This window comes from Bombus huntii, chromosome 6 (assembly GCF_024542735.1).
Source record: "Bombus huntii isolate Logan2020A chromosome 6, iyBomHunt1.1, whole genome shotgun sequence".
In the NCBI taxonomy this organism is placed as follows: domain Eukaryota; kingdom Metazoa; phylum Arthropoda; class Insecta; order Hymenoptera; family Apidae; genus Bombus; species Bombus huntii.
In genome coordinates this window covers 15,938,417-15,966,040 of record NC_066243.1, presented here as the reverse complement: position 1 = coordinate 15,966,040, position 27,624 = coordinate 15,938,417, and the positions used below count along the sequence as shown (strand labels likewise).

At 39.3% G+C, this 27,624-nt stretch overlaps 2 protein-coding genes and 2 long non-coding RNA genes across 7 annotated transcripts in view; 3 read left to right on the top strand and 1 right to left on the bottom strand.

Annotated features, from left to right (window-relative positions):
• Positions 1 to 13,703, top strand: part of LOC126866644 (G-protein coupled receptor moody) — a 24,266-nt gene extending 10,563 nt beyond the window's left edge. For both annotated transcript variants that reach the window (XM_050620492.1, XM_050620493.1), the window contains exons 2-5: positions 4,348 to 4,557; positions 7,636 to 7,874; positions 9,587 to 9,899; positions 10,065 to 13,703. In XM_050620492.1, the coding sequence (XP_050476449.1) occupies positions 4,348 to 4,557; positions 7,636 to 7,874; positions 9,587 to 9,899; positions 10,065 to 11,051 (1,749 nt within the window). In that variant the 3' untranslated portion in view covers positions 11,052 to 13,703. The remainder of the gene's footprint in view (positions 1 to 4,347; positions 4,558 to 7,635; positions 7,875 to 9,586; positions 9,900 to 10,064) is intronic.
• On the bottom strand, positions 12,351 to 25,853 carry LOC126866645 (sensory neuron membrane protein 1). Of its 3 annotated transcripts, none has more exons than XM_050620495.1 (9): positions 25,238 to 25,853; positions 23,904 to 24,020; positions 21,233 to 21,390; positions 19,548 to 19,747; positions 17,534 to 17,736; positions 16,860 to 17,115; positions 16,045 to 16,256; positions 15,110 to 15,336; positions 12,351 to 14,287 (listed from the first exon to the last, which is right to left on the bottom strand). In XM_050620495.1, exons 2-9 carry the CDS (start codon positions 24,009 to 24,011, stop codon positions 14,071 to 14,073), a joined length of 1,581 nt encoding a protein of 526 aa, XP_050476452.1. In that variant the 5' UTR covers positions 24,012 to 24,020; positions 25,238 to 25,853; the 3' UTR covers positions 12,351 to 14,070. The 3 variants fall into 3 exon arrangements, with proteins under 3 accessions (XP_050476452.1, XP_050476451.1, XP_050476453.1); XM_050620494.1 differs by lacking the exon at positions 25,238 to 25,853 and adding an exon at positions 24,744 to 25,148; XM_050620496.1 differs by lacking the exons at positions 23,904 to 24,020; positions 25,238 to 25,853 and adding an exon at positions 22,101 to 22,677.
• On the top strand, positions 22,735 to 23,996 carry LOC126866667 (uncharacterized). Its single transcript, XR_007689995.1, has 3 exons — positions 22,735 to 23,436; positions 23,523 to 23,622; positions 23,856 to 23,996. It is a non-coding gene; the product is annotated as an uncharacterized LOC126866667 (long non-coding RNA).
• LOC126866670 (uncharacterized) lies at positions 24,023 to 27,624 on the top strand. The gene is made up of 2 exons (XR_007689998.1): positions 24,023 to 24,412; positions 25,142 to 27,624. It is a non-coding gene; the product is annotated as an uncharacterized LOC126866670 (long non-coding RNA).

Below are 27,624 nucleotides of genomic sequence, written 5' to 3'. Positions count from 1 at the left end.
AGCTCGTTACTTTAGTTTATTGAAAATAAATACCAATCGTAATGCGACGTAAATTAGAAATAAGATTTGTACGTAGAACCGCAAAGATAAGATTTGTACCTGAACCGCGTTCGGCGTACGAGCAGAGAAGATAAAACGAAAGAAACATACGTGGAGATTGTCTGTGCTAATAATCGTCGAGCATTCGAACGATCGATTGTTCTTAACATCTCGACGGAGATTAGAACAGAGATTGGAAGAGATTTGCCGAACACAGCGCGGTGCGTTTTTAATACGAACGCGATACGCGCTTATCGGAAGGAGTCGATAAATCGAAATACAACTGCGTATTCGCGCATCCGTGTAACAATATTCGAAGTACGATCGAAATAACGACGATCTTCGAAACATCGGTTCGTATGCGAGCGAAATGCGCGAGACCGAAGTAACGCGGAATTTCGCGGTTTCTGTTTGGCGAACCGAGAGGAGAAACGCGATTCGACGAAACGACTCGACGGAGAAAGTAGGATTTTCGCTCGATTAAATATATTTCCCTGGTACGAGTTGCTTTTGTAAAATACATTTGTTCGCCGGGACTTGGCGATCCCTCGAGAAACGCAAATTCGCCGGAAGATCGAGGCGAAGTTTGCTCCGCGGTTGAAAGAGCGTATCGTCACGAGCGGCGAAAATAGATTTCTCTCTCTTCCTCTTCGGACGCGAGGAAAAAAGACGTACCTTCGTTGCATTTTCTCAACGTGTAGGAAAGAAAACGAGCGAGACAGTCGTTGAACGGGGAGAAAGTAAATAAATGGTGAGCATAGGCGGCGGAGTGAACGAGCAGAGAGAAAAGGGAGGAAGATCGAAGGGAAACAAGCTTATTTACATAAAGAGCGTCGTTAATTTCGTTTAAGAACGTACGAGTGTTACCCACTGACGGAGACAGCGACACGGCGATCCTAGCTACTTGGGACGTTTAAGAAACGCTACGTTTTTAAAACCATCTTACGATTACCGATTTAAGAATTTACTCGATCGTACGTTTAACAGGGCAGCTTTATAATTTACGTTCGAAGCTGCCGTGCGTGTAACTACCGCTTTACTACCTTGATAATTTATACGATTGTTTGTTTAACTAATCGCGATACATTGGAAGCGATTTAACGTTATCCAGTCTTAGACGATATTTTTTGATAGAGCGCGCGTTTGCGCGTGTCTCGCGTAACTGGGCCAAATTATAGCATCAAAGCGGTGGAACACGTGCAGCGAGAGAGGAAGCCACGTATCACGTGATCCGTGTTTCCGATCCTCGGACCGCTCGTGTTTCTAACATCGTATTTATCGAGATGTTTAATACTTTGTTTTTTAACGTAGCCCCGTAGATTTCGAAAGCGTCGGTAAATTAGGAAGTAATAGCCGAAAAGTAAGAAAACGTAACACGTAATGCTCGCGTGATACACGAAATAGTCTACGGTTGAACGTACTTCAAACGCAAATCTGTATACCGCTGCTTAATATAGACGTGTGTCAATTTATTAGATATGCGAATTAAGTGGGAGTGTCGTGAACAAATAGGCACGTTTCATACGCAAATAGCGTATGTACTGTATCGGATTCCATGTCGCGTACATACGAGCGTATCAGTGTTTCTTAACGTAAGACACGCGTGCGCCTAACAGCGCGCAATTTTCGCTGTTTCTGTGTACAGTCGCAAGACGATATCGCCTTTGTCGTCGATAGGCGCGAAACCGTGCTTTTTATTCTAAGACATTTTCACGTGACGCTTTCACGCGTTGTTAGCTCGTCGACTGTCTGAAAATTGCGTTGCTATCGATTTAAACGAAACTCGACGTTAAAACGAAATGCAACTTGAAATTCGAATAAAAAGTTTGATTAAATCGTTTTGAATTACGATCGTAATGGATCTTTTACATTTTTATTCTGTTATTGAAGTTTCTTTATTTTTTTTTTTTTTCATTTGAATTATACTTTCTTTTTCTACGTCCGTTTATATAATAATTTTAGAACTTGATTGGCCCTGTTAACGAACGATCGAAAAATAGTTGGGAAACTCTGACGTATATGTACATACCTTTGCATTTGATCTCGTTTTCATTTGAATCATACTTTTTCCTGTTTATATTATAATTTTAGAACTTGATTGACTCTGTTAACGAACGATTGAAAAATAGTTTGGAAACTCTGACGTATATGTACATACTTTTGCATTTGATCTCGTTTTCATTTAAATTAAACTTTTTTAAACTTTTTCCTGTTCATATTATAATTTTAGAATTTGATTGACTCTATTAACGAACGATTGAAAAATAGTTTGGAAACCCTCACGTGTATGTACATGCTTTTGCATTTGATCAGGTTTTCATTTAAATTATACTTTTTCCTGTTTATATTATAATTTTAGAACTTGATTGACTCTGTTAATGAACGATTGAAAAATAGTTGGGAAACTCTGACGTATATGTACATACTTTTGCATTTAATCACGTTTTCATTTGAATCATACTTTTTCCTGTTTATATTATAATTTTAGAGCTTGATTGACTCTGTTAATGAACGATTGAAAAATAGTTGGGAAACTCTGACGTGTATGTACATAGCTTTGCATTTTTTTTTATTTATTTATTAAAATTACAATCAATTCTCGCGTTGAGAATAAGCTTTGCATTTCATCTCGTTTTCATTTAAATTATACTTTTTTCTGTTCATATTATAATTTTAGAACCTGATTGACTCTGTTAACGAACGATTGAAAAATAGTTTGGAAACCCTGACGTGTATGTAAATGCTTTTGCATTTGATCAGGTTTTCATTTAAATTATACTTTTTCCTGTTCATATTATAATTTTAGAACTTGACTGACTCTGTTAATGAACGATTGAAAAATAGTTTGGAAACTCTGACGTGTATGTACATGCTTTTGCATTTGATCTCGTTTTCATTTGAATCATACTTTTTCCTGTTTATATTATAATTTTAGAACTTGATTGACTCTGTTAATGAACGATTGAAAAATAGTTGGGAAACTCTGACGTGTATGTACATACCTTTGCATTTGATCAGGTTTTCATTTAAATTATACTTTTTCCTGTTTATATTATAATTTTAGAACCTGATTGACTCTGTTAACAAACGATTGAAAAATAGTTGGGAAACTCTGACGTGTATGTACATACTTTTGCATTTGATCTCGTTTTCATTTAAATTATACTTTTTCCTGTTTATATTATAATTTTAGAACCTGATTGACTCTATTAACGAACGATTGAAAAATAGTTGGGAAACTCTGACGTGTATGTACATACCTGTGCATTTGATCTCGTCAGCATCGTGGGAGTGGCTTTCGCTAATTGCTATCGCTCATCGATCACTATCAGATCCAGATACGTACTGGGTGAACTGTTTAAATATAAATACAAATCGGATACGAATTGATAGTTTGCCGCTCGATCGACGATTCTGAAACCCGCAGATGCCCAAACTGACGTTGTTCTCTTCGATGCATAAACCTGATGTTACCAATACCGATACCTCGTACGAGATTTTCTTCTGTATCCTTCCATATTGGTTTTTCTCGGTAAACCAACTCTTTCAATTCGCGTGACGGATAAAATGCCAGGACAGCGACGTTGGCGAAACGAACTGATCCCTTGGCGTTTCTTTATTTCGTATACTTTGTGTCCTGCCTAACGCTGCTTTCCCGTGTCTCGTTTTCCTTTTTTATTTAATTCTTTATATTCACAATTTATCCAGTTTGGACATTTGGTAGAATTTTTTAACTGTTTGATTATCATGTGGGTGGCTACCCTCAGTGGGATACCATCTTATGTCTCGAGCAATACACTTACATTGACGCGGTAGCGAGACAGATCGTCTTGCTAATCCTACGTCTCAGATCCTTGTCGATGCCACGTGCTAATTTTTCATTAATCGCTCGTTCGCGATAAACGTGTCGTAACTTGTCCCTGTCCAATTCGTCTCGTCCAATTTCACCACAATTGTACACTCGCTATCGTATAGTCGTCGCCCCTCGTTACGATACCCACGAAATTTCAACAATTCTTTAGATAAAACGTAATACGATATATTTGTAAAAAAAAAAAAAAAAAAAAGAAAGAAATTCGTAAGCGATAAGAGTTGGAATACTTGAACGAGCCACGCTTACTTATTTCTAACGCGACGTATATTATAACGATCGTCGGAGTACAACTCAATTTTCCATTTCGCAACTACATCCGTAACATCGTTTTTCCAACTCGTTAAAAAAGGCTTGTTTTTGCCGGTCGTCGCCAACAGGCGACCAGTTTTTACGCTCCTGTACAAAACGACACCTGTCTACCATGCTGTCCGCAGATGGAGTACTGGATGGCGAGCAACGAGACCGGTCACAATGGCACAGAGGAGACAATCCAGGAGGTCCTCAGGGATCCAGGATCGGCGGTCCTCTTCGTGGGATATCCGCCATGGCTCTTGCACTTCGCCGCTGGATGTTGCATACTCTTCATGGTCATCGGCATCCCGGGAAATTTATTCACCATCGTCGCTCTTTTCCGCACCAAAAAGGTCAGCGCTCCAGCGATACGTCTTTTCCGCGTCTTCGTCGTCTTTCGTTCAAATTTTCTACACCTATCGCTATATCTCTTTTATTCGTTTCTTCTCTTCTTTTTCATTTTCTAACGCGCGCCAAGAAACTCGAAGCCTTTGTATTTCATAGCGCTCGAGTGACACGCGTTTCTATCCTCGACGAACGCGTCCCGTCTATTCTTTCTTCTCCTCTTTCGCGTTGCTTCTTTATTTCTTCGGACACGTTGGAATATTCGAAGCTCCCGATCGACACGCGTTAGATTATCATCAGCCACAACACGTTTTCACAGAGGAATTTTATCTCTGTGCCGTAGTTTGTCCGCGAACACGTCGTTCGTAGGATTCAGCGAAATCGGAAATTTCCTGCGTTACGATCCAACGACGCGTTGGCAAAAGCGATGACACGTTTTCTAAGAGATTTATAAACGGTATGCGCGTAAGTCAAGCAAACGGCGGATACGACGAGGCGAAAAAATGTCGTACGACGAATCTGTCACGTGGAATGAAATATACTCGGCGGCGTTGCGGTTACTTGAATTTCTAGTTACTCGTAGCACGCTAAGTGGTATTTGCTCGTACACCGACTAGGTCAATAAGTGGTTCACCTCGAATCTCGTTTCGAGACAATAGGAAAAAGTAAAAGTGACGTAAGGAATGGTTAAAAGCTGGCGTAAGTAAATTAGCATACGCGAGTGAAACGAATCTTGGAACAAATCACCATGGAACTGTAATTACGAGAAAAGATTCATCGACGATTTATCGTTTTTATTCGCCTGTGTATTTCTCGCTTCGTCGTGCTAATGAATTGCTTAACCAGTTTTTTTTTTTTTTTTTTATTTAGTTGTTTACATTCACAATTTGTCCGATTTGGACATTTGGTAGAATTTTTTGGCTGTTTGATTATCACGGGGTGGCTACCATCTTCGTGTCTCAACCAGTGGCGAATAAAAATGAAGGTTTCTTCGATTCGAAATGTTTCCCTTTAAAGTTACGCTATAATTCGCGAAGAATTCGGGAATTCGCGTTCTTTTCTTTTAGGTTTCGCGATCCTTTCGTCGAAGCTCGTCAATTGTGAGAAAACTCGATAGGTCTGGCGAAACGCAACCAACGTTTATGCAACGAGATGTTTTTGGCAGCACCGAGACTTATCGAATTTATGGGCACTCGCTGGATTTACGTGTAATTTACGAACGCGCCAACATTTATCTGTTAAAAAAGTATATTTACCAAGTTGACGCGATCACCGAGATAACACGTTTCCACGCTATGATAACTTGCCTCTGCGTCGCTATAAACGTTGCTCTTCTTTCCGATTCGTTCGACTTGCAGCAAAAGTCTCAAAACTACGCACGTTTTTAGTTGCGTAACGACCAGCAAATACATTTTCTAATCTATTTTCTGGAAATATTATTAGCGGAATATCGCAGAACACGTTGTCGGTTTGCCTAAAACCAACGATGAGTGGCGGAGAGGCGAAAGAAGGAAGAACCATTTTCCGCAATGTCAAGCGAACAGAACGATAGAAAAATAGGAACCGAGTTTGTCAAAGAATTAATTAATTAAATGGAAGAATGTTTTTCATTTTCTGTGACATTTATTTCATCGTCGAATTAAACGACCGATATATCGAGAATTTCTTTGTAAATTTCTATGGGGTTGGCAACTAAGCGATCGCGGATTTTGTTATTAGCTGGTATTGACAAAATCCGCAAATCGCTTGGTTTCCGAGTCAAATGGTTCATTTTTATTCCGCTGTTCGTTATCCTCGTCGAATCGCGACAACGAGACATTTTCGTATCGTAGAGGATCGAAGACTCGTAGAAGACGATTTTCGAATCGACGATGCACACGAGCTTTGTGACTTTCGGTGTATCACGAAACTTTTGCCTTGATCCTGTACAAAGAAAAACCATTACCTGTGATTCGGACTATTGCGAGTAAAACGAAGCAGCGGATGTATCGATGGAATTATCGATTTCACGAGAATTATCGTCACATTGTAAATTATTACCATTACCATCGTTTACCATTAGTAAACATATTTTTAATAATAACTTTATATGTTTATATTATACGATAATTGTAAATGATCGTGCGCGTACCTACTTACGATTTACAATATGTAATTCTATATCAATTGTATGTAATTGTGAATGTACACAATATGTATTGTATGTAACTACGATTATGCACAACTGAGTGTACGTACAGTCGCGTTATTTTCTACAATTGAATTTACGCTTGATATACAGGGTGGTTGGTAACTGGTGGTACAAGCGGAAAGGGGGTGATTCTACGCGAAAAAAGAAGTCGAAAATATAGAATACAAATTTTTCGTTCGAGGCTTCGTTTTCGAGAAAATCGACTTTGAATTTTCGGTCGGTACGCGTGCACTTTATCGCGTCTCGTTATAACGGATCTCACTGTAGATCGTTGTCTCGATGGAAAAATTAAAAAAAAAAAAATTTCCGCTTGTACCACCAGTTACCAACCACCCTGTATATTCGACGTTTCGAATTTAAATTAATCGAAGTTAAATCATCGTGTATCAGAATTAGTCCTTTTACGATTCAATTCTTTTCTCGTCCGACAAAGAAAATTAGTTTTCTATTAATTATTACTAATATAAATTGCTATATATTTTTTAATAATTTTGCAAAGAAGATGTTAATTCGGTGGAATCGTCGAAACCATATAGCATGAAAACACACGAGAAACATACAGGGTGGTTGGTAACTGGTGATACAAGCGGAAAGGGGGTGATTCTACGCGAAAAAAGAAGTCGAAAATATAGAATAAAAATTTTTCGTTCGAGGCTTCGTTTTCGAGAAAATCGACTTTGAATTTTCGGTCGGTACGCGTGCACTTTATCGCGTCATAACGGATCTCACTGTAGATCGTTGTCCCGATGGAAAAATGAAAAAAAAAGAAAAATTTGTATTCTATATTTTCGATTTCTTTTTTCGCGTAGAATCACCCCCTTTTTGCTTGTACCACCAGTTACCAACCACCCTGTATAATTAAATTAACATTTAATTTAATTACCATTGTTCGCAGTTAAGAAACGCCACCGCGATCTTCATAATGAACCTCTCACTTTCGGATTTGATGTTCTGTTGCTTCAACCTTCCTCTTGCTACGTCAACCTTCTGGCATAGTTCCTGGCGACACGGCCCGCTTCTATGTCAACTGTTTCCTTTATTAAGATACGGCTTGGTAGCAGTAAGCCTGTTTTCGATATTAGCGATCACGATCAATCGTTACGTTATGATAGGCCATCCTAGATTTTATCCCAGGTAAGTAAACCAAGTATTTTTCCCATGTTTTTCCTCGCCAGTTACGTGTCGCTACCTTTTTCAGAAACTTTTTGAAAAAAGAGTACGCGTGACTGTTGTAACGTAGAATTAACACTAGAACTAGCACAGTAGTCAAATCGAATGGTTTTACAATTTTATTTTAAAATTGCCACTTCATGTTATATTTTTTTCCTCGATGATGTAATGACTTTCGCAACGATGACTAAAAGAATAATATAATGAATTTTATTTTCCTTTTTATGTATTCAAACTGGAAATAATTTTGTATCGAGGCTACTTATACCAATGCCAGTGAAAATCACTGGTACTCGTCAAAGCGTAAAAGGATCCTGCGATCTGTTTATCGAACTCCAATTAACCAGGTTCCTCGTTTCGTACAACTTGCCACGCGTTTTTCAAATTTTCACCGCGTATCGTTCGATACGATGATATCGGTTATCAGGAAAATTGCGGATCGATCGCTAGATCGCTACATGCTAATACTAGAAATACCACAGTAGTCGAAATGACTGGTTCTACAATTTTATAAACGTGTCAACCCTCGTTTAGGGATCCCGGATGGATTAATAATACCAAAAATGTACTACGTAACGTGGAATTCTTTCTGTGAGAAAGTAATAAATCGATAAATATAAAAATATTCTATTATTACGTATTTTTTAAAGAGCAGTCATTTTCACTGGTTTTCGTAGAAATAGCTTCGTGTTAACTATCGCTAGTTCTAGTGTTAAGTCGCGACGGAACGACAGTTTTCTTATTTTGTGATTTTATTACTGCAACTTATTGCGATTACTAAATTGCAATTTAAAGAGCAACTATTGCATTGTCCGAAAAGTGTCTTTCTTTTACAGACACGTGTTTTACAACGACGCATCTTTGTACAAACGCGAAACCTAATCTATCGATCGTTGTGATCTTTATTTTGATAGAACAAAATGGATCGTACGTAGTTCGATAAAATAATACAAAACAAAAAACATTGTGCATCCATTATTTCCTTCGACCTAATATTAGGTCGTCCGAAAAGTTTCTTTCGTTTTAAAAGGAAACAATAGACGCACGATGTTTATTGTTTTATATTAGTTTATTGAATCATACACGAACGTAATAATAATAGAAATAGAACGAAATGGATCATACCTAATTCAACGAAACGATATAAAACAGAAATTGTCGTTCATCTATTATCACCTCATGAAACGAGAGAAACTTTTCGAACGACCTAATTACTTTACGCGTGACGAGTATACTCGTCGTAGCGCAAAATATCGCTGTTTCTACATCACCAGTATACTCGTCCAAAACAGCAAACCGATTAACCATCGCAAATCATACGAACGCAAAAGGAAATTGCCTATGTGGATTTTGTAATTTTGCTACGACTTGGTCGTTCAACGTGATACGCTCGTAACGCGGTATAAATCAAGCCCATCCGGAATGAAAATGATTTACAGTAGACTAAACACGCGCGTTTCATCCTAATCGACCTGTGTGTACGTATCGGTACACGTATATTCGTCCGCACAAATATACTCGTCGGATCGTCAATTATTCTTCCGCCTTTGAATTATTTGCAAAATCGAATTATCATCCAGATCAGTAAAACGCGGATAATTTTTTTTTCACCAAGCACGATGCTTCTGCAAATATTTGCAAATATTCTCAAGCCTCTTCTATTACTTATTATTCAGGATATACAAATCGAGATACATAACACCGATGATTCTAAGTACGTGGACGATCGCATTCGGTGCCCTGGTCGTTACGTGGTTTGGAAACTGGGGTCGCTTTGGACTGGACGTGGCCATTGGTTCTTGTTCCATCCTGCCAGACGTAAATGGTCGAAGTCCGAAGGAGTTCCTGTTCGTCGTTGCCTTCTTGATTCCCTGTATCGCGATCGTCGTTTGCTACGCGAGGATCTTCTACATCGTTCGGAAAACCGCTTGCAAAAGTAGAAATCGCAACGTAAATGCTAGCACGGACGCTGTGGAAAGCAACCACGAGGTAAGCGTAGCGCGCAACGACGGGTGAACGTCGTAGGTGCTCGTCGATTTTAAAACCTGTAAATCGTCTTGACTTTCGGCGTGTACGTTTTCTCGTAAACCATGGACTCGCGAAAACCTGCATGAACAGCAGGCGATTATTATTCTTTGCTTCGTTCGGTTGCAGAGACGATCCATATCACCGAGGATCCAAGAGGAAGAACTGTCGGTGGTGGGTTCGAGCTGCGCGGCGAGCGTACTCTGCGCCAACTTCTCCTCCAAATGCACCGTAAGTTCGCCAAACCGGCTCAACTGCTCCAGTACGCCTTCGAGATCGGCGATCGAAGAATCCTTGTCCGAGCAACTTTCATGGGAACAGAATTCGGCCGGGTCCGAGGAAGAGGACGACGAGGACGACGACGACGACGAGGAAGGCGAGAACGAAGAGGAGAGGACGCGGCAAAGGAGGAAGCGGAAACAAAGATGCAAGAGGAGGCAGAAAACGACGAGCCAGAAACTCGTCGACGACTGTGATAGAGCGAAGCCTAGCTTCGAAATAAAGATAGACGATATACCGTACGTGGACGATCTGGACGCGGCTGAGACTGTTCTCGCCAACGACCGAATTAAGATCAAAGAATCCGCCGAGAAAGCTTCCGCGAACGCTCGAAATAAATTGGAGAGAATGACCAGCAGAGCTTCGTTCGTGATCGACTCGGCTCTCTGGGTACAGAGATTCAACTGCAGAGCGTTTATGGACGGCGACCGGTTGGACAGCTCGAGATCGAACACGCCGGATCGATTGGCCAACAGCAGGAGGAGACCGACGATCGCTCGCAGAGAATCGAGATTTACGGGCGTGCAAAAATTCCGCAATTCCGATGGCCCACCGAGGATGAGTAACAAGGACAAGAAACTGCTGAAGATGATCCTGGTGATATTTTCGTCGTTTCTCGTTTGTTACTTGCCGATCACTGTTACCAAGACTTTCAAGGATGCGATCGATTGGAGAGGCTTGAATATCGCCAGTTACATTCTCATCTACTTGACTACGTGTATCAATCCTGTGGTTTACGTGGTCATGAGCTCCGAGTATAGAAGCGCGTATAAAAATCTGTTGCTCTGTAGGAACGATTCCGGGGTGAAAAACGGAGCCAGGAGGTCGCCAGGATGAGCAAGAGGGTTCGCCAGTTTGCTCGTGGCCGTGTACGAGCTGGATTTTATGGCTCGTTTCAGAGATGAACTTGCATCGTCGATTGGCCGCGGATGTTCGTACGCTCGAATTACTCGAAATACGAACATACAGAGATAAACTTGCGCAGAAATGTAGGAAACAAGACGTGCTTCAACGATGCGATATTTGCTGTTTAGCCACTTGTAATTATGACATTTTTATAGTATGCGTGTACGACCAGCTAATGGATTATGTTGGCCAATTAACGTTAATTTATAACGCCACGTGCAGCATATTTCTTTCGGTTAAATTTATAATCGTCGTTTTCACTGTTATTGCGAGCTACGATTTTTCCAACAGATTTTTAACGAATTAAGAGGAGTTTATGTGGCTTCGAGAAACGATGATGAAAAGATGAAAAGTTCGATGATGAAAAGAACGTCCCTCTGAAATCGCGTTGTCGATCGCTTCGTAGTTATCGATACTGCTTGCACGTGCATACGTGTCTTTTCATAGCTTAATTACGGTTCGATGCGGCGATTAGAATTTCGTGATTGGAATTGACGTCGAAGAAAAAGGTAAATTTCAATCGCGGAAGAATGGTATATCGATTCGTGTCCATTCGCTATAAAAATATACGCATTCGCGTAAATATCCGCGCTCTCACTATGGAAATGTAAACTGAGATAGACGAATGTTTACGCGTTGTATAATTCAGTACGTTTGTTATAAACGTTGCGTAAATATGGATTACGTCGATCGAAGATTAAAGTAGCATTTCGCTCATTGAGGAGACATTTACGAGCGAGCGGATAGAAGAAAAAAACTATCTCGTTTGCCTATTTTTATTAAAAGGATATTAAGAAAATTGTTGGTAATTGTAGTGGAATTTCATTAGCGGAAAATGTATGTCAATAATTAACGAAACGATAACGAATCATTAATGAGATTTCAATCTTTAAGCGTATTAGAATTAGATATTATGCTCAATAACTATGTTTTATAAGACAATACATCGTGATAACTTGGTGTCGTTTCTTTGTATTATAATTTAAAGTTCAAAACTCTACGATGTACAGAGTGTAGCAAATACCACAACGTTTGTTGCAACTATAATCATATTTATTTCTGAATCGTCAATTTTATTTTTTTATCGTGAAATGAACATCGTTACCAAAAGCAAAAGTGTATTTGTCCAAGGTATGACAAATTAGTTCCGAACGATGGTTCTCAAATTAGTTTACTGAACGATATTTAACGAATAACAAGTATTCGAAGATACCACGTTAGAAAATAACGATATTTAACGTTCGATCTATGCTTCGATTACATTTCAAAGTAACGTAACATTCAGAACTAGGCGAGAAGTTCAAAGGAAAGACGGTACAAGTGCCGAGATCTTCGATTCGAGAAAATCGTGAATAAAATTAATCTTCAACCGAGGAGATCTCTGTGTGTATCTCTAAACATCGAAACGCAAAGATTCGAGGATTTATGCTACGTCCTGCCTGCCGTTTGCAGAAAAATACGTCTGTACCGCTTTCGATCCATCCGACGATAGGAGAAACGCACAGGTTTAACAACGATGCATTCGTATATTACGTTCAATATCGCAATGTATGGAAATTTCGTTCGTGTTATAGACTGCGAGAGATCGTTAAAATAATCTTTAAGAATTAACGGATTAAGAGCTTGGGAAACTTAAACTAAATATAATCACGAATACGGTGAAACGCCGCAGGAAAGTTATTGCTGAATGAAAATTGACTTCTAGCTTGATTTAATAATTATCAATTTTTATAAAAGAAAAAAATGAATGTGCTGATCTATTCGCATAAATTACACGTTTAAAACGCTTGCGACTTGTACATACACAATATACAGGACTGCTATAGAAAGTCATACAAGTAGACCATAATATTGTCCACTAGAAATGTTTTTAATATTTATGTGCAATGTAGAAAAATATATAAGAGTGATACGTTACATTAAATGTATGTTATATCGTATATTAATTGTAATACTATCAGAATATAAGTAAGTACATGATACGTATAAGAATTTTTATAAAGAATCGTTTGTTGTTGGCTGCAATTTCGTCAGAATTTTTTACCTTGTAAAAATACACGAAGAAAAGTAGGTATATAGGTACTCGGAGAAACGTGTTTTAACAGAAACTTACGAATAAGCTTTTCGAATTAAACGTAATTGAATAAAATAGCTATATATACGCTCGTTCTAAAGACATTAATGTATAAGAGCTGAGACTAAAAATCGAGTCTCTTACGTTCGATCGAAATATATAACATTTCCAGTCGACAATGGTTACCGTTTGTCTCTATACGATGTAACAAAGTCATTCGTAAACCTATTTATCTGGTGATTTATAGCTTACTCTAATACTCTGTGCAACAGATTGAGCAATTTTGAAGTACACGTTGTAAATTGCGACTGGACAAATGCGTTTCGTTGGTTTCGCCTTAATCGATTACAACTGCACTTATCAGAATTAGTGGCAAAAGGTAACTATCGATACACTCGTACGGAATTGTCTGGCAATACGTTAACATTATTGTACGCTGTCGTCACAAGATTTATAACTAAGAGAGGGAAAAGAATGATATTAAATATATATCATACGTAAAAACAAAACGTCCTCGATTAATACACGATCTACAACTTCTGTACACTTCCTGAGTTTCATTAGAGTTACGTTAATATTATTAGCGAATTTGTACAAGTAGACGAGTAACGAGTATCAATGTTGTCTCTTTTTCTATGATCTGTCATCTATGTAAAACGGACAAAACTTCGTTAAACGATATATTTTTGTACGAAGAGAATTATAACTCGTTTCGAAACCGACCTCTTAATCTTGATATTAAAACGTTATCGCACGATAGAAATTACGTCTAATTAACGCGATTAATTAACGCGACGTTGATTTTTCATTTATTCGACAAATTCTCTTTCTATTATACAAAGATCGTAGAGCTTGGAGATACGACTGACTAATAACTTAATTCGCGTCGAGATTAGGTGGCACCGCTGCGCTTTGTATCGTACTGATGGTCATCTGATTAGGCCATTTCTTCTCATCCTCGTTTTTTCCATTTTGTGACTGCGGAGTTACCTTCGTCACGTCCAACGACCCTTTGTCTTTGTTCTTGAAGAAAATCGCGGCAGCTGCTCCGCTCACGCAAGCGCCGCTTATTATCGTCAGCCACTTCATGAACCTATTTGACACGAACACGTAAATTATTAAACTCGTTACAATCGAAACACGATTAAAACGCCATTAGAACAATCCCACGCTTTCTTTTTTTAATCGTCCATGATCCTGCGTCGTATCGTTAATATCGTTTGCATGCTGATTACCGGCATACTCTGTGCAATTTCCAGTTAAATCTTAACACTTTGCGGACTGCAGACGCGAATTCGCGTCTTACGTACTTTATGCGCTATCCTACAAAAATTTCAACTACTGTTAAATAAAACAGTAAATAAAAGAAAAGCAATGGATGCTATAATGGAAACGTTGTGAATGTGTTTTTACGTTACACACTTGGATAGTACGAAAACGTTGTCAATATGTTAGATATAATATCAACCAGGAAAGTTCGTTCTGTTTTTAAGGAATTTAACGAAACGATAAATTTTGCTCGGCCACCTCTCCATCGAGTAAATTGTTTTCAAACGTATCACGCTTAAAAACGTTACCAGAAGTATCTTTAAACGTGCTCGTTGATTTTTGATAAAATATTACGCTCGTTGAATGCCGCTCTGGAAGCGTTCCGATTTTTGAGGAATTTCACGAAACGATAAATTTTTCTCGGTCACCTCTCCATCGGCCAAATTGTTTTCAAACGTATCACGCTGAAAAACGTTACCAGAAATATCTTTAAACGTGCTCGTTGATTTTTAATAAAATATTACACTTGTTGAACGATGCTCTGATTAATCTATATAATTCGTACTATAAATGATCGTACTATGAATTATAAACGGTTTGTCACTTACTTTGCACTTTCCTAAAACTCTCGTCGAAAGTTACTCACCCGATTATGCTTATCATCTTGAACACCATCTTCAGCTTCGCCAGAAACTCACCGCCGAGCTCTATTCCCTCCTCGACCCAGAAGAATGGAAATAAGCACTCTGGGAAGTTCTTCATTAACTTGAATTTTTCAACCTTGTTAAGGAACATATTGAACTGTAGCCTCTTGCGTGCGATTAAAGGAGTGGCTGTCATTGGTTCGAAGTCCATGTTAATGCCGTGCTTTTCCTGCAAAAGGAAACAGTGTAAGAAACGTAATACGTATTTTCTTTTTCTTTATCTTTACATACAGTCGCTCGCGAAAGTATTCGTACACTTCTGAAAATCCGTTAAGAATATCTGACGCGCGTTGTAAAGAAGATTTTGAAACTTCATCGACACTGTAACGATAGTCGACCATCGCGCGAACTTCGGCAAAGTTTCAGACGAATCTGAAAATGTACGCAGAAGCCACGATATTTCCTGAACAGTTGCCCATATAGATAGTTAACTATATAGCTATAAAACTACTTGCAGAAGTATTTTAACGATCGATTGTCGGCTAACTCCGGTGTATAACAAATTTAATCGTTTCTGTCTCGATAATGGAAGACGCGAAAAACGCAAGTTCGTAGCGCTTTTTACGTGCAACCTGTTCATTCGATAAATAACAAAAGAAGACTCGTTTGAAGATCGTAGAGTAGTACGGTAAATCGTACAGAGAGTATAACACGACCTCGACGCAATACAATTTTTGTTCGACACATTTTTTCCTAACATTCGTATTTTTCCAGACATTCCAGCGTTTCGAGTTAAACCGGGCGGCACGTTGTACGCTCAGCGATATCGGTAATCAGCGTAGGTCAAAATTAATTAGAGATAAGGATTTTTAAAACGAAAATACGTCCACGCTGTCGCTCGTCGAGGATAACGAGAGTAAGAATTACAAATACGTGCTTCGTCGGGATGAAGTCCATCGACCATTTCCAGATATTTTTCCTCCGACCCAAGCAAATGTGGTAGAGAAGCGATAAGTGGCACGCCTACACACTTGGTCAAGTCCATAAGGTTTTTCGTTAGACAATTATCTGGCGCGGGACAAAAACACTTTTCCTCGGGATTTGTGCTCATATCACCCAAATCAGCCTTGTAGTGGTAAGTGTTGATGCCTGTAAAACGAATTTTCCATTTAGTAATAATAATCGAAAGAACCGTTTCTGTGCTAATCTACGCGAAAATCTTCGAAACCAGGTGTCCACGATTTTACTCTATGTACTCGACTTGCTTCGTCTCACGTGGATTCGCCGCGTTGTCGATCACACTACAATTGTCGAGACACCTTGTATTACACGTGGCACACGAAATACTCAAAATAAGACGCATAACGATTTTTCTGTTCGGCTCTTACCCTTTTTCTTTACAAATTTTCCATAGAAACGTACTTGCACGAACATTCGCAGTCTCCTTGCAACTGCACTGCGAGCTTTTACGAATGTTAAGCAACGTGCAAAAGTACAGCGTGACGTTTGTTACGACTAGCGTTTATAAGAAATTTGGAGGTTAATGCGTGCAATGAAATAACCGTACGTTTTTCATCTATGCCTACGTGGAAGACATCCGAGTTATAGTTACTCGTTACAATATTTAATACGCGAAACAACTCTTTCTTTTTTACTTACATTCCACCCTTTTAATTCATAGTCGTAAACGTAGGAATTTGAATAAAGATCCGCGGTCTACCTGCAGCTACTTTTACTTCTCAAGGAATTCACCTGCGACTTTGGTCTTGTGGTCGAACCGAGCCGACAAACTTCTACAAATATCCGGTGAGTACGACACGATATCGTCCTGTTCCGTGAGCAACGGCGCGAAGATGGTGGAATCCGTGCCATTGAACTCGTTGCAATGGTCCTCGGTCCAAATGTCCAACTCTGGCTTTCCATTCACCTCGGTCACTTTTCCGACGTCTTTCCAGTACTTCACTCCCCGTAACACTCGTATACGGTCAGGAAGAACTGTACCGTTTTTCTAAAAAAAAAAAAAAAAAAGGTCGATCACAGTGTTACAGACTGATGAAACAGTAACAGGATACCAAACATCCTGCAGGCTACAGACAATAGCCACAATAGCGTTCGAAAGCCAGGAGACAACATCATATCTAGAGTCAGAATTTCTCAGCTTACTTGCGAAAGCTTACAAAGCAACGCAACTGACGCAACTGAGCAAGGTACTTTAGTACTAAATAACAAATTACTGCTCAAATAATGAGAAAGATCATCGGCGACAAAAAGCAGATTAATAGGCTATCGGTCGGTAAGCATCGGCGACAAAAATTTGATTAATAGACTATCGGTCGATAAAGTGTTAAGAGTAGAGACGAACGCGTAATAACGAGATACACAGGGTAAGCCGCAACCTCGTACACGTTATACGTATATGTACGTACTGGGCCAAAAAGGGAGAACAGGTAGCGTCCGGGCCCATCGGGTAACAAAGCGTCTTCCTTTTCTTTCAAAACGTTGCAGATTGCGCTCGAAGCGAAGTCCTTCCCCGTGCAGTCCAGAGGCACACCATCGAACAGTATCTCCCTTGCTTTTGCTCTTACGAATACAGAACTTGGTTTCTTAAAGATATTGTCCACAGCCTTATCTGCGGATGTGAATTACGAACATTCGTACAATGATGTTTAGTAGAAGATCGAAGAGCGTTCGTAGAAAACACCGTGTAAGTGAGAAGAAACAAATTTTCCAGGAGAAAAAGAAACCTTACGCGGATGCAATGTAGTCTAGGTTCGTGAGAAAGAGGAGCGCGTATCGTCTCTTTGCTGTTATTTGCGAAGAAAATTCAATGTTCCTTTCGGTTGGACAGATAGTGTGTAGACAAAAGTCAGGAAACGATCGAGCAATTATTTATCGATGTTTATAGTTAATGTTGTTATTTCTGTATTTAGAGGTAGGATCATAATAGCTATTATTTTATTCTTTGGATAAATCTATCACACCCTTCTGAGCCGAAAAACCTTTATCGCAATTTCTTACATGGACTAGGGATAAAAATAAAAGAACACCTTAAATCTATCGATTAAATCTATCGATTGTGTCTAGAACTATTTTCTAGTTACTATTTATTGTAACTAGCGCGTCTGCATATGGCGAGCGTAAACTCACGTTGTCATTTTCAACGGTTAATTTAGGAAAGGAAATTGCACTTAGATTCTACACCACGGTGTTCTCATTGCAACGTGGAGAACATTCTTCGACGAGTGATGGAATTTTTCAATTTTGACGCTTACGGTGTCTTCTACGACCGCCCTGGACGATGTATGTTAATGTTTCTTGTTTAATACGATCATGGCAATTGCAACGCTCACAGCAATTGTACTAGGTCGTCCGAAAATTTCTTTCGTTTTATGAGGAAATGATAGATGCACAACGTTTTTCCTTTTATATCATTTTATCGAATTATGTCGAATTATGTATTCAATAGAACAAGCGATATTTAGTATATTATACTAAATACAATAAACTACAACTGGATATCACAAACTTATAAAAGGAAAGGAACCTAATACGATACTCGTCACGAGTATTTTGTGGTAAGAGATCGAAATATATATCGAGCAACGATTAGAAATACAAAAACATATATTCTCTTAGAAAAATATTCTGCTTGCACCTGGACCTGTAGCTTTCGCTACAATTTTTCGCGAACGCTTCAATTTTGCAACCCTATGCCGGAGAAGCGTGTGTGGAAAGCTTCGCGCGAAAGACATCTGCGGAAAAGTATACAAGCAAACGAAAAGAATGGAGTACACGAGGCGTTAGGCGAATAGATTGATCCGTTCGTTCAAGGAGAAGGTAGGTAACTTATCGTTAGCCATAAGTAAAACGTTTCTCGCGACCCTCTTTCGCTTTTAAATCATCGCGTCGTTTCATTCTCGTGTATTTCTAGCTAAGGCCAGGCCGACCTTTACTTTTGGATCGAAACGAACGAACGTTCGATTTACTGCACGAGACGGAATTTTAAAGACGCCGCTTCCCGTAACAAACGGATCCCCACGCGTTTTCACGCTTTTTATTTACGCGCTACATGTGTTACCCGAAAGCTTTTGGACGTTTCACTGGCGCCGTAACGACGCTCAACTATCGCGATTATATCGTGCCAGTAAATTAGAAATATATAAAATACAATTTTTAAAGAGTATGCAAATTTCTCACGGATGATACGAATATTCGAACGAGCGTTCGATTTGTTTGCTTGATTTGTTTGTTATAATAAATAATTCGATGGAACCGTTTTTAACGTGGTATTTGTTATAGGCTGAGGATGATCGTTGTTATTTGCTTACTATGAAAACCGAAAACGATCCGATTCGCCTCGACCTACTCTACGTATGTTGACAATATGGTGGATCGTGCGCTGGATCTTCAACGGTTAAGAAAAATATGATCAACACTTACTGAGAATTCCAATTGCAGCTGGTTGTTGTTCAAGAGTAAGTTTGACCATGCTGAGAATAAGAACATGAGGAAAGACCAGCTCCTCCTCGCCGGTCAATGGGCTGCTCAACGACGGATTGTAAAACCAAGTTGCTTTCAAGTTGTACTCTAAACTGTCGTCTTCTTCTCGATCGACCATATTTACTTTGTGTTTATATTCGCTGAAGAAGAGACACATTTTCTAATTCGCTGTATTCGGATAAAATTGACCGTATACGCGTGCCATACTCGCGACGATAAATGTACTCGAGCGAATGTTGATTAAATTAACACTAGAACTAGTTAACACGAAGCTATTTCTACGAAAACCAGTGAAAATGACTGGTCTTTAAAAAATACGTAATAATAGGATATTTTTATATTTATCGATTTATTACTTTCTCACAGAAAGAATTCCACGTTACGTAGTACATTTTTGGTATTATTAATCCATCCGGGATCCCTAAACGAGGGTTGACACGTTTATAAAATTGTAGAACCAGTCATTTCGGCTACTGTGGTATTTCTAGTATTAGCATGTAGCGATCTAGCGATCGATCCGTAATTTTCCTGATAACCGATATCATCGTATCGAACGATACGCGGTGAAAATTTGAAAAACGCGTGGCAAGTTGTACGAAACGAGGAACCTGGTTAATTGGGGTTCGATAAACAGATCCCAGGATCCTTTTACGCTTTGACGAGTACCAGTGATTTTCACTGGTATTGGTACAAGTAGCCTCGATACAAAATTATTTTCAGTTTGAATACATAAAAAAGAAAATAAAATTCATTATATTATTCTTTTAGTCATCGTTGCGGAAGTCATTACATCATCGCGGGGAAAAATATAACACGAAGTAGGAATTTTATAATAAAATTGTAAAACCATTCGATTTGACTACTGTGCTAGTTCTAGTGTTAATCGACGATTTGTGACAACTAGCAATGTGAGCAAATTCGATACGTACAGTCGGGAACAAACATAAGTAAACAGTCAGCTTGTGGATTTGTATTTATTTGTTATATGTCGTCCTATGGGTCGCTCGGAAGATTCGTTCAGATTTTTAAGGAAATTCGATCGACGCGAAACATCGTATGGAAAAGTTCTTCGCCGAAAAACCTGAGAAGTTCTGGAAGCATGGGATACTCGACTCGTCGCGTGAAAGATGAGAAAACGTTGAACCGAATCCCGCCATACACAATTCGATAAACGTGTGTCGAATCGGAGCGTAAATCGGAACGATCTTTCCAAGCGACCCATAGGACGATATATAACAAATAAAACTTGAGAATGTAACAGTACCGATTCCATTATTGTCGTTGTCCAACTTTTCTCAACGACTGTACGTTCTTATAGACCCGAATCGCATCCAATAGCCAAGATTCGCTTTGTAAATTTCGTTAAGTTTCTAACATCGAAGATACGACGATTCTCGTTCGTCGCACCGGTCAAGTATTCTGTCTGTACAAGTTGATTTCGAGCCTCGCGAGTTAATTAAATAATACGACTACTTGTATTAACTCGCGAGCCTCCACTTACAGCTACGTACTTGGAATTTCGAGCAAATCGTAGACCCACGTTAATACACGCTAAGAGATAATACGCGAAGATAGAAATAGATTGCAGAGTTCTATGTGGCTGAAACGATCCTCGACATACTCACTCGTAGAAAAATGGTCCTACTTCTTCGAGGATTGGCTTCTCGCCTGCTGTAATTTCTGTAGGATTCGTCACGTTGAAAAGGTAGATCTTGAAGTCCAATGGAACAGGAAAGGTGGACCATAACTCGCGCATCTCGGTATTAGGTTTCAACGTTACTTGCTGTCGATCATTTTGTTAATTAATGTCACGTACGAACGAAATACTGCCAATTTCTATACGTTCGATGAAAAACTATGTAAGCACACGTGTGTGTAAACTACCACTGATGTACAGAGTGTATTGCGACGTGCGAGACTCGCTTCACGAGCGGACAGAAGGCACGCGATACGATGAGAAAATGTTCGTACGAGCAACGCCTTCTGTCCGACCTTCTTTAAAAATTGTAGCCGTTTTCGCGTCTCGATAACCCGCAACTGTTTGCTTTGCCTTTGCGGAAGCTGCTCGTCGAAGTGGCTATCCGCGTTATTCTACGCTGGAATTTTTGAACATCGCCAAATTCTTCGACGAGCTTCGAAACACCGAATTGACTGCGATTTTGAAACATCGTCGTATAGGAGGTAGCACGTTCGTGTGAACTTTCTTCGTCGTATTTCTGCCTCCTGTTCGGGTGTTACGATGCACGTGTTACGATATATTTTGTACAAACTGCGGATGACTCATTTTGTCGTGGAGATTAGTATCTTTAAAGTCAGCCTTCACAGACGTTACATCGGAACACACGTTTTATAAAATACCTGTCTTCGCGTTACGTTTACCATATTTCCTAAATATCTCTGAAATTTCGTTCCTTGAGGCGATAGGAAATTCGTTTGCCGGTTGTATGTACTTCTGTTGCAAAGAAGAAAAATCCCCATAATAAATATACATACACGTACGTATAACATCCTGGGACCTCTGTAGAATTGCTCGAGGGATATTTCAAAAAATTGAGAAATACGACTAACTCGAATTCACAAAATGTCCAACCTGCGTCACCGTCAGTGATCCGCGACCCGTCGTTCGCGTACAGAACAAAGTGGAAACTTAGTCATTCGATATAATGTTTCGCGTTATCCAATTAAACGACGGATAGACAATTATTACCCGCGGACATAACGTTTTATCACGATTCTTGGCGTGCTACCGTCATGTCATTGACGTTCGTGTGCTACTTTATTCCACGTTGCTTCGCTGAAACTCCTCGTTACTCGGAACAGAAGAGAAATCAGACGGAGAATATTCGTTCTATCGTTTCCCATTTATTCCTCCATGCAGAATCGCCGCTGATTTGTAGCGTATAAAAATACCGGGACACTCTGTATATCGATGTAACAAACAGCAACATGTAACATTATACGATAATACGATAAACGTATAATATTAATATGTCTATCGTTAACGTTATTATTATGTTCCATTGTATCGTATTGTATCGTAATTCTTTATCCTATCGAGGCTATTGCGTCTGTTACAATCTTTTCTCGATGAACTAAAAAAGTTGGTGAAAAAGTTTATTGAAATAATTGTTACAGCACCTTACAGTTTATTTGTCCTTTTTATAAAGCACATTTTTTCTTCGAACCCGTCAAAATGTTTAATTTCATGCTATTTTCTGCCTTTTTTTTTTTTTAGTTCATCGAGAAGAAAAATATATGATAATTTAATCCTCTTTTGGTTTTTTGTTCCAGTCAAGAATCACGAGGTGGATCTTTCCCACCGATTGAAAACTGCAGCCCATGAAATAGGCTTGGAAAACTGTTCTAACTTCTTTTTCTACTCAAAAAAAAATCTTTTTGTATTCGTTGAGTATATATGAAACCATACCTCGAAATTCAATAACTTGATTTCTTTCTTTCTCTTTAAAAAAAAAGATAGCAAAAAGATGCTGCTTTGGAACATTCTAATTCAGGACAATCCCTTAATTTATTGCTTCAAGATGAGAATCTTAATTTCTCATTTGTCTAAATACCGCTATATCCTGGTATAACGCGTTAACGATATTGTACAGATCGGTATGTACATTGACGTTTAATGGGGGAAAAAATTGCAGGAACAACAGTAACGAGAGCCGTGGCAACTGTGACGTGGAAACAACGATACACGCACAACGTGGACAAATTATGTAAAGTTAAAAAAATACAGGATCGGGGCTAACGAAAAGAAACAAAGGGCAACGACAATTATTCCGAGTGAGATGCGGCTTTGTTCTTGAAACGGCGATGGCAGGTAAAAACTGGACGTGTAATGGTAACGGTGTGTGCGAACACGTACTTCATAGATAACGTTCGTTCATTGATTGTAATTTCCAACAGAGATAAAAGGGAAGAAAACCGTCATTTAATGTGTACGCGACGAGGGATCATCCGGCAACGTGAAACAATACCAAAGTGTGTTAAAATACGCGTGCAACCGGTGTGTAATTAGTATGATTTACATTATATTGCATATACACTGTATTTACACTATACACCTCGTTGGTAAGTATTGGCTTGGCAACTAAGTGATTGCGGATTTTACCAATAGGCGGTATGGAGAAAATCCGCAATCACTTACTTGCCAAGCCAATAATTACAACGCTTACGAGAACTTAAGTACGTCCTTAGGAAATTAGAAGAATCTTGGACTGTAAATTTTGCTTCCTACAGGTGCGTGAATAATCGGCAGATTGCCAGAGATGCTTGGCCACTACTCACGTTTTTGATCTTCCACTTCAAGAAGGGTGGGAAAACGATCGCACAGAACACAACTCCAAAGGCGAACAGAGAGCCACCGATGATTCCCAGTTTCTTCGGCTTTATCATAGTAACACGCTGCAACAATCACGGTTAGCCATATAAGTCGAGTTTGTCGATGAAACCCTATGGCGATAAGTCGGCCGATGTACGTGGATTAACGTCAATAGCGGAAACACAAAATACAGCGAAACAATAACTATGACGCGTAAGCGAGTAATAAGTTTCCGTTCGAACCTTCGATATACCATAAATATAAACTGAGAAACTTTGCGAACTCGAGCATGAATAGTTTATATATAGTTGCTATACCACGGCAGAAGCGAAAACACTTGTTCTTCGATCGGCGCTGGTGAAAATGAAGATGAAGAACAGAAAATGACGAAGGAAACGAAGGAAGACAATTAAGCGATAAATGCGACAAAGGCGACGAAGAAACGAGAACCTGATGTTCGTCAGAACGCGGGAAAGTGAGTAAAAGCGACGAAGGAGAAGAGATCTAGCGTTTCTCGACGCGTGGATCGATCATCTTTGTCGAATAACCATAGGAAACAATAAATAAGTAAATGGCAAAATGATCTTCGTTTCGTAGAGATCGAACTATAGAAAAAGAAGAGAAAAAAGTGATAAAGAAACGCGTGGATTTCGATCGATAGAAAGAAGAATATAAATAAAATACCAACAAAAAAAAAAAAAGAAAAAGAGAGAAGTTAATGTATTTTTATCGAATGTCGAAGAAACGCGATCTCAAAGACCGATAAAAATTCTAAAAACCCGGTTATTCGATGAAGTTGTGGAAACCTTGTGTCCGGTCGGAGCACGCAGCGTTTCGTGAAGCTTTCGTCCGGTCGTTAAAAACGAAAGTAGACCCAAAAGCGACGAGTACCAGGTAACCTTAACGCCTCGACGAAAGACACGAGCGGCAAAATCATGCGCGAGAGGCTTCAGACGCATTCCTTTGAAAATCTTCGAAAAATCCTCGTCTATCTACTTCGAGCGTCGAACGAATATCGCGAATTTCTATGTATTTTCCAATCTAACGATCGCAAGATTGCTTCGTTATCATCGAACGAACCATCTAACTACGTCTTCTTTCCAACGTTATAAGTATTTTTTTTTTTTTTTTTTTAGAAACATTCTTCTCCTTTCAGTACGATACTTTTGATTTAAATAGCGTCCTTTAAAAGTAATCCTTTCAGGTTCCTTTCCTTTTCGACGAATCCTTCGTGGATTTAAGTATTATCACTGTTCGACACGACGACGACGACGAGAGCTTCTCGAGCTTATTCGCACACCTTGTAATGGCCGAGCTAGTGGATACAATGTCGACTGGCCGATCGAGAAGAGTACGAGAGGTCGACCGGCTTCCTCGTCCTGTGCCGTTGATCTTCGAGTGTTCGCGTGAACTGACGGTTTCGAGCTTCGTCGTCGAACGACGGCGACACCGGCAAAACGCCCACTCCTGCGTCACCACGTACAACCGATTTTCGCGCTACCTGTGCGAGAGTGGTAGCTGATCAGAGTTCTTTGGTTAAACAGATGTCTATCTCTTCTATCGCCTATTTCTTCTCTTTCTTCTATTTCTCCTTCCATTTTCTCGCACTTGTTTCTCGCTATTTTCTCTCGTTATCCATACGAACCTACGATATATCGTTCGATCTCATTTTCCTCGCATTCTCCTCTTTCCTAAAGTTCACTCCGGCGTACGAAGACTATGGAAAGTATCAGCCGCCTTCTCCTCGGACGCGTATCCTCATTTTCCAACCGAGCGCTTTTCCATCGTCTTCTACGCTTCTTTTTCCAATCGGTTTAATCCTCACGAATCTGAAAACCTGCAAATTTTCCTAGTTACGCGAAAGCATACTGATTAGCCATACTAATTAATTAGCGTGTAAATGATATTACAGTTTCATTTCAACATTGTTCGCGTCTCGTCTCTTCTATCGTCTTCGTTCCTCCACCTGCATTTTTACAAAACACCAGGGGAGCGCTGAAACGGAATAAACGACAGAATAAATGCAACGACCTGCCGATACTCTCTGTAGCCACTGTGCACGCTTTTTTACGACTTTGCTACGTACCGTTTTTTTACGATAATATGGTACAACTTTGGAAACGTAACGGGACAAACATGCAGATTCTCTTGCGTTGTAAAGTTTCGCAAAATTTCACGCAAACGAGGATCGGTACAACGGATAATATTATATTAGCGTGACATCCGTGTCGCACGAAGACAAAAAGATTTTCACGTTAGTTGGCGAATACGATTTTCTGACATTTTGATTTTGCCTCGTGAAAGAAGTGGAGTTGGTCGATGTACTTCGGATTCTGTTGACGACATTATTTTCGGTTTGCGAAGAGGCACGTGGCATAAGGGCGATCGTCAATTACATCGAACGATTTTATCGAACGTTAAAATTACCGATCGTTTCGCTTGGAAATTTTGCGACCTGATTTACGAACGAAGAAAAATTATTCTTTCTCTGTATTTTCTTATGCTGCGTCAAAATCGACTGAAACTGTCCTCCGGCTGTTTCGTCTTCCATACAACAACGAGATATTGTGAAATTAGATATTTTTGCTTAGTTAATGGTCACACGATGTACAAGAAAGTCTGCTCGACAGTGGTGTGCATGATCGTAAAAGTAAACGATGAAAACAGAAATATGTTCAACTCGGGGAAAAGTGTGCGATGCTAACAATAGCGTGATATCTTCAAAACATTTTTAAATTATTACGCAACGCTGAAATTATTAAGACACGCTTTACGCATCATTCGACAAGATATCGTCTTTCGCGCAATTCATTTTCTGTAAGAAATAAACTACGATCGGATAAGTTAATTGTACGCGTTACGAAACAACGTGTTACATCGTTACACGTAAAACCATTGCTTCGCTTGCGTTTTCACAATTTTATTCTTCGGGTGTCGTTCTTCTCGGGTTCTTTGACAGGTTGACCTTGTTGAAATTGTTCGTTTCAAACGAAACATAAAATCGAGTTGACAAATTTCAATCTCTTCAACCATCAGTCTCCAAATATCGCTTTCCAACAGATTCCACGTCGAGTCCACAGGGTCGATTTTATAATAAAAAGATTTCTACGGAATAAAAGTTTGAAACTGAAGCAATTTTTCTAGTAAAATTGTACGCTTTGTCCTAAACGCAGGTGAGAGATTTAAATTTTCGACTAGTCTGACGTTAGAAAATATTTTACTCGACCAGAGCAATCGAAATTGAAACGTTGCATAAATTCCGTTATAAAATTCATCTAGACTTTCTCTGACATTGGATTCCGTGAAAAATTAAATTTCCCATCGATGTACTGGATTTAAGCGTATAACGAAACGTGCGATTCTCGTATAACGGAACGACGCTTTTATAGATTTGCACCTGTGCACGACACTACGTTGTTCTTTGGTGTCAAGTGTAACGCCTATCGAGCGTGAAGGTGCAGAAGAATGTATTAAATATGAGCATTCTATAGTTAACTGTTAGTGGAACACGTTGGAATTGCAAAGTTTTACGTGTGCAATTTATAATACAAAACGATGCATATTTACTATGTTTAACCGAACTGTTGTATCCGTTTAATTATTTTATTTTATGCTAATGCCATTCGTGTCGCTCTATTAACGCATATATATACGACATTTTGTCGAATAAATAACGATGAATTTTAA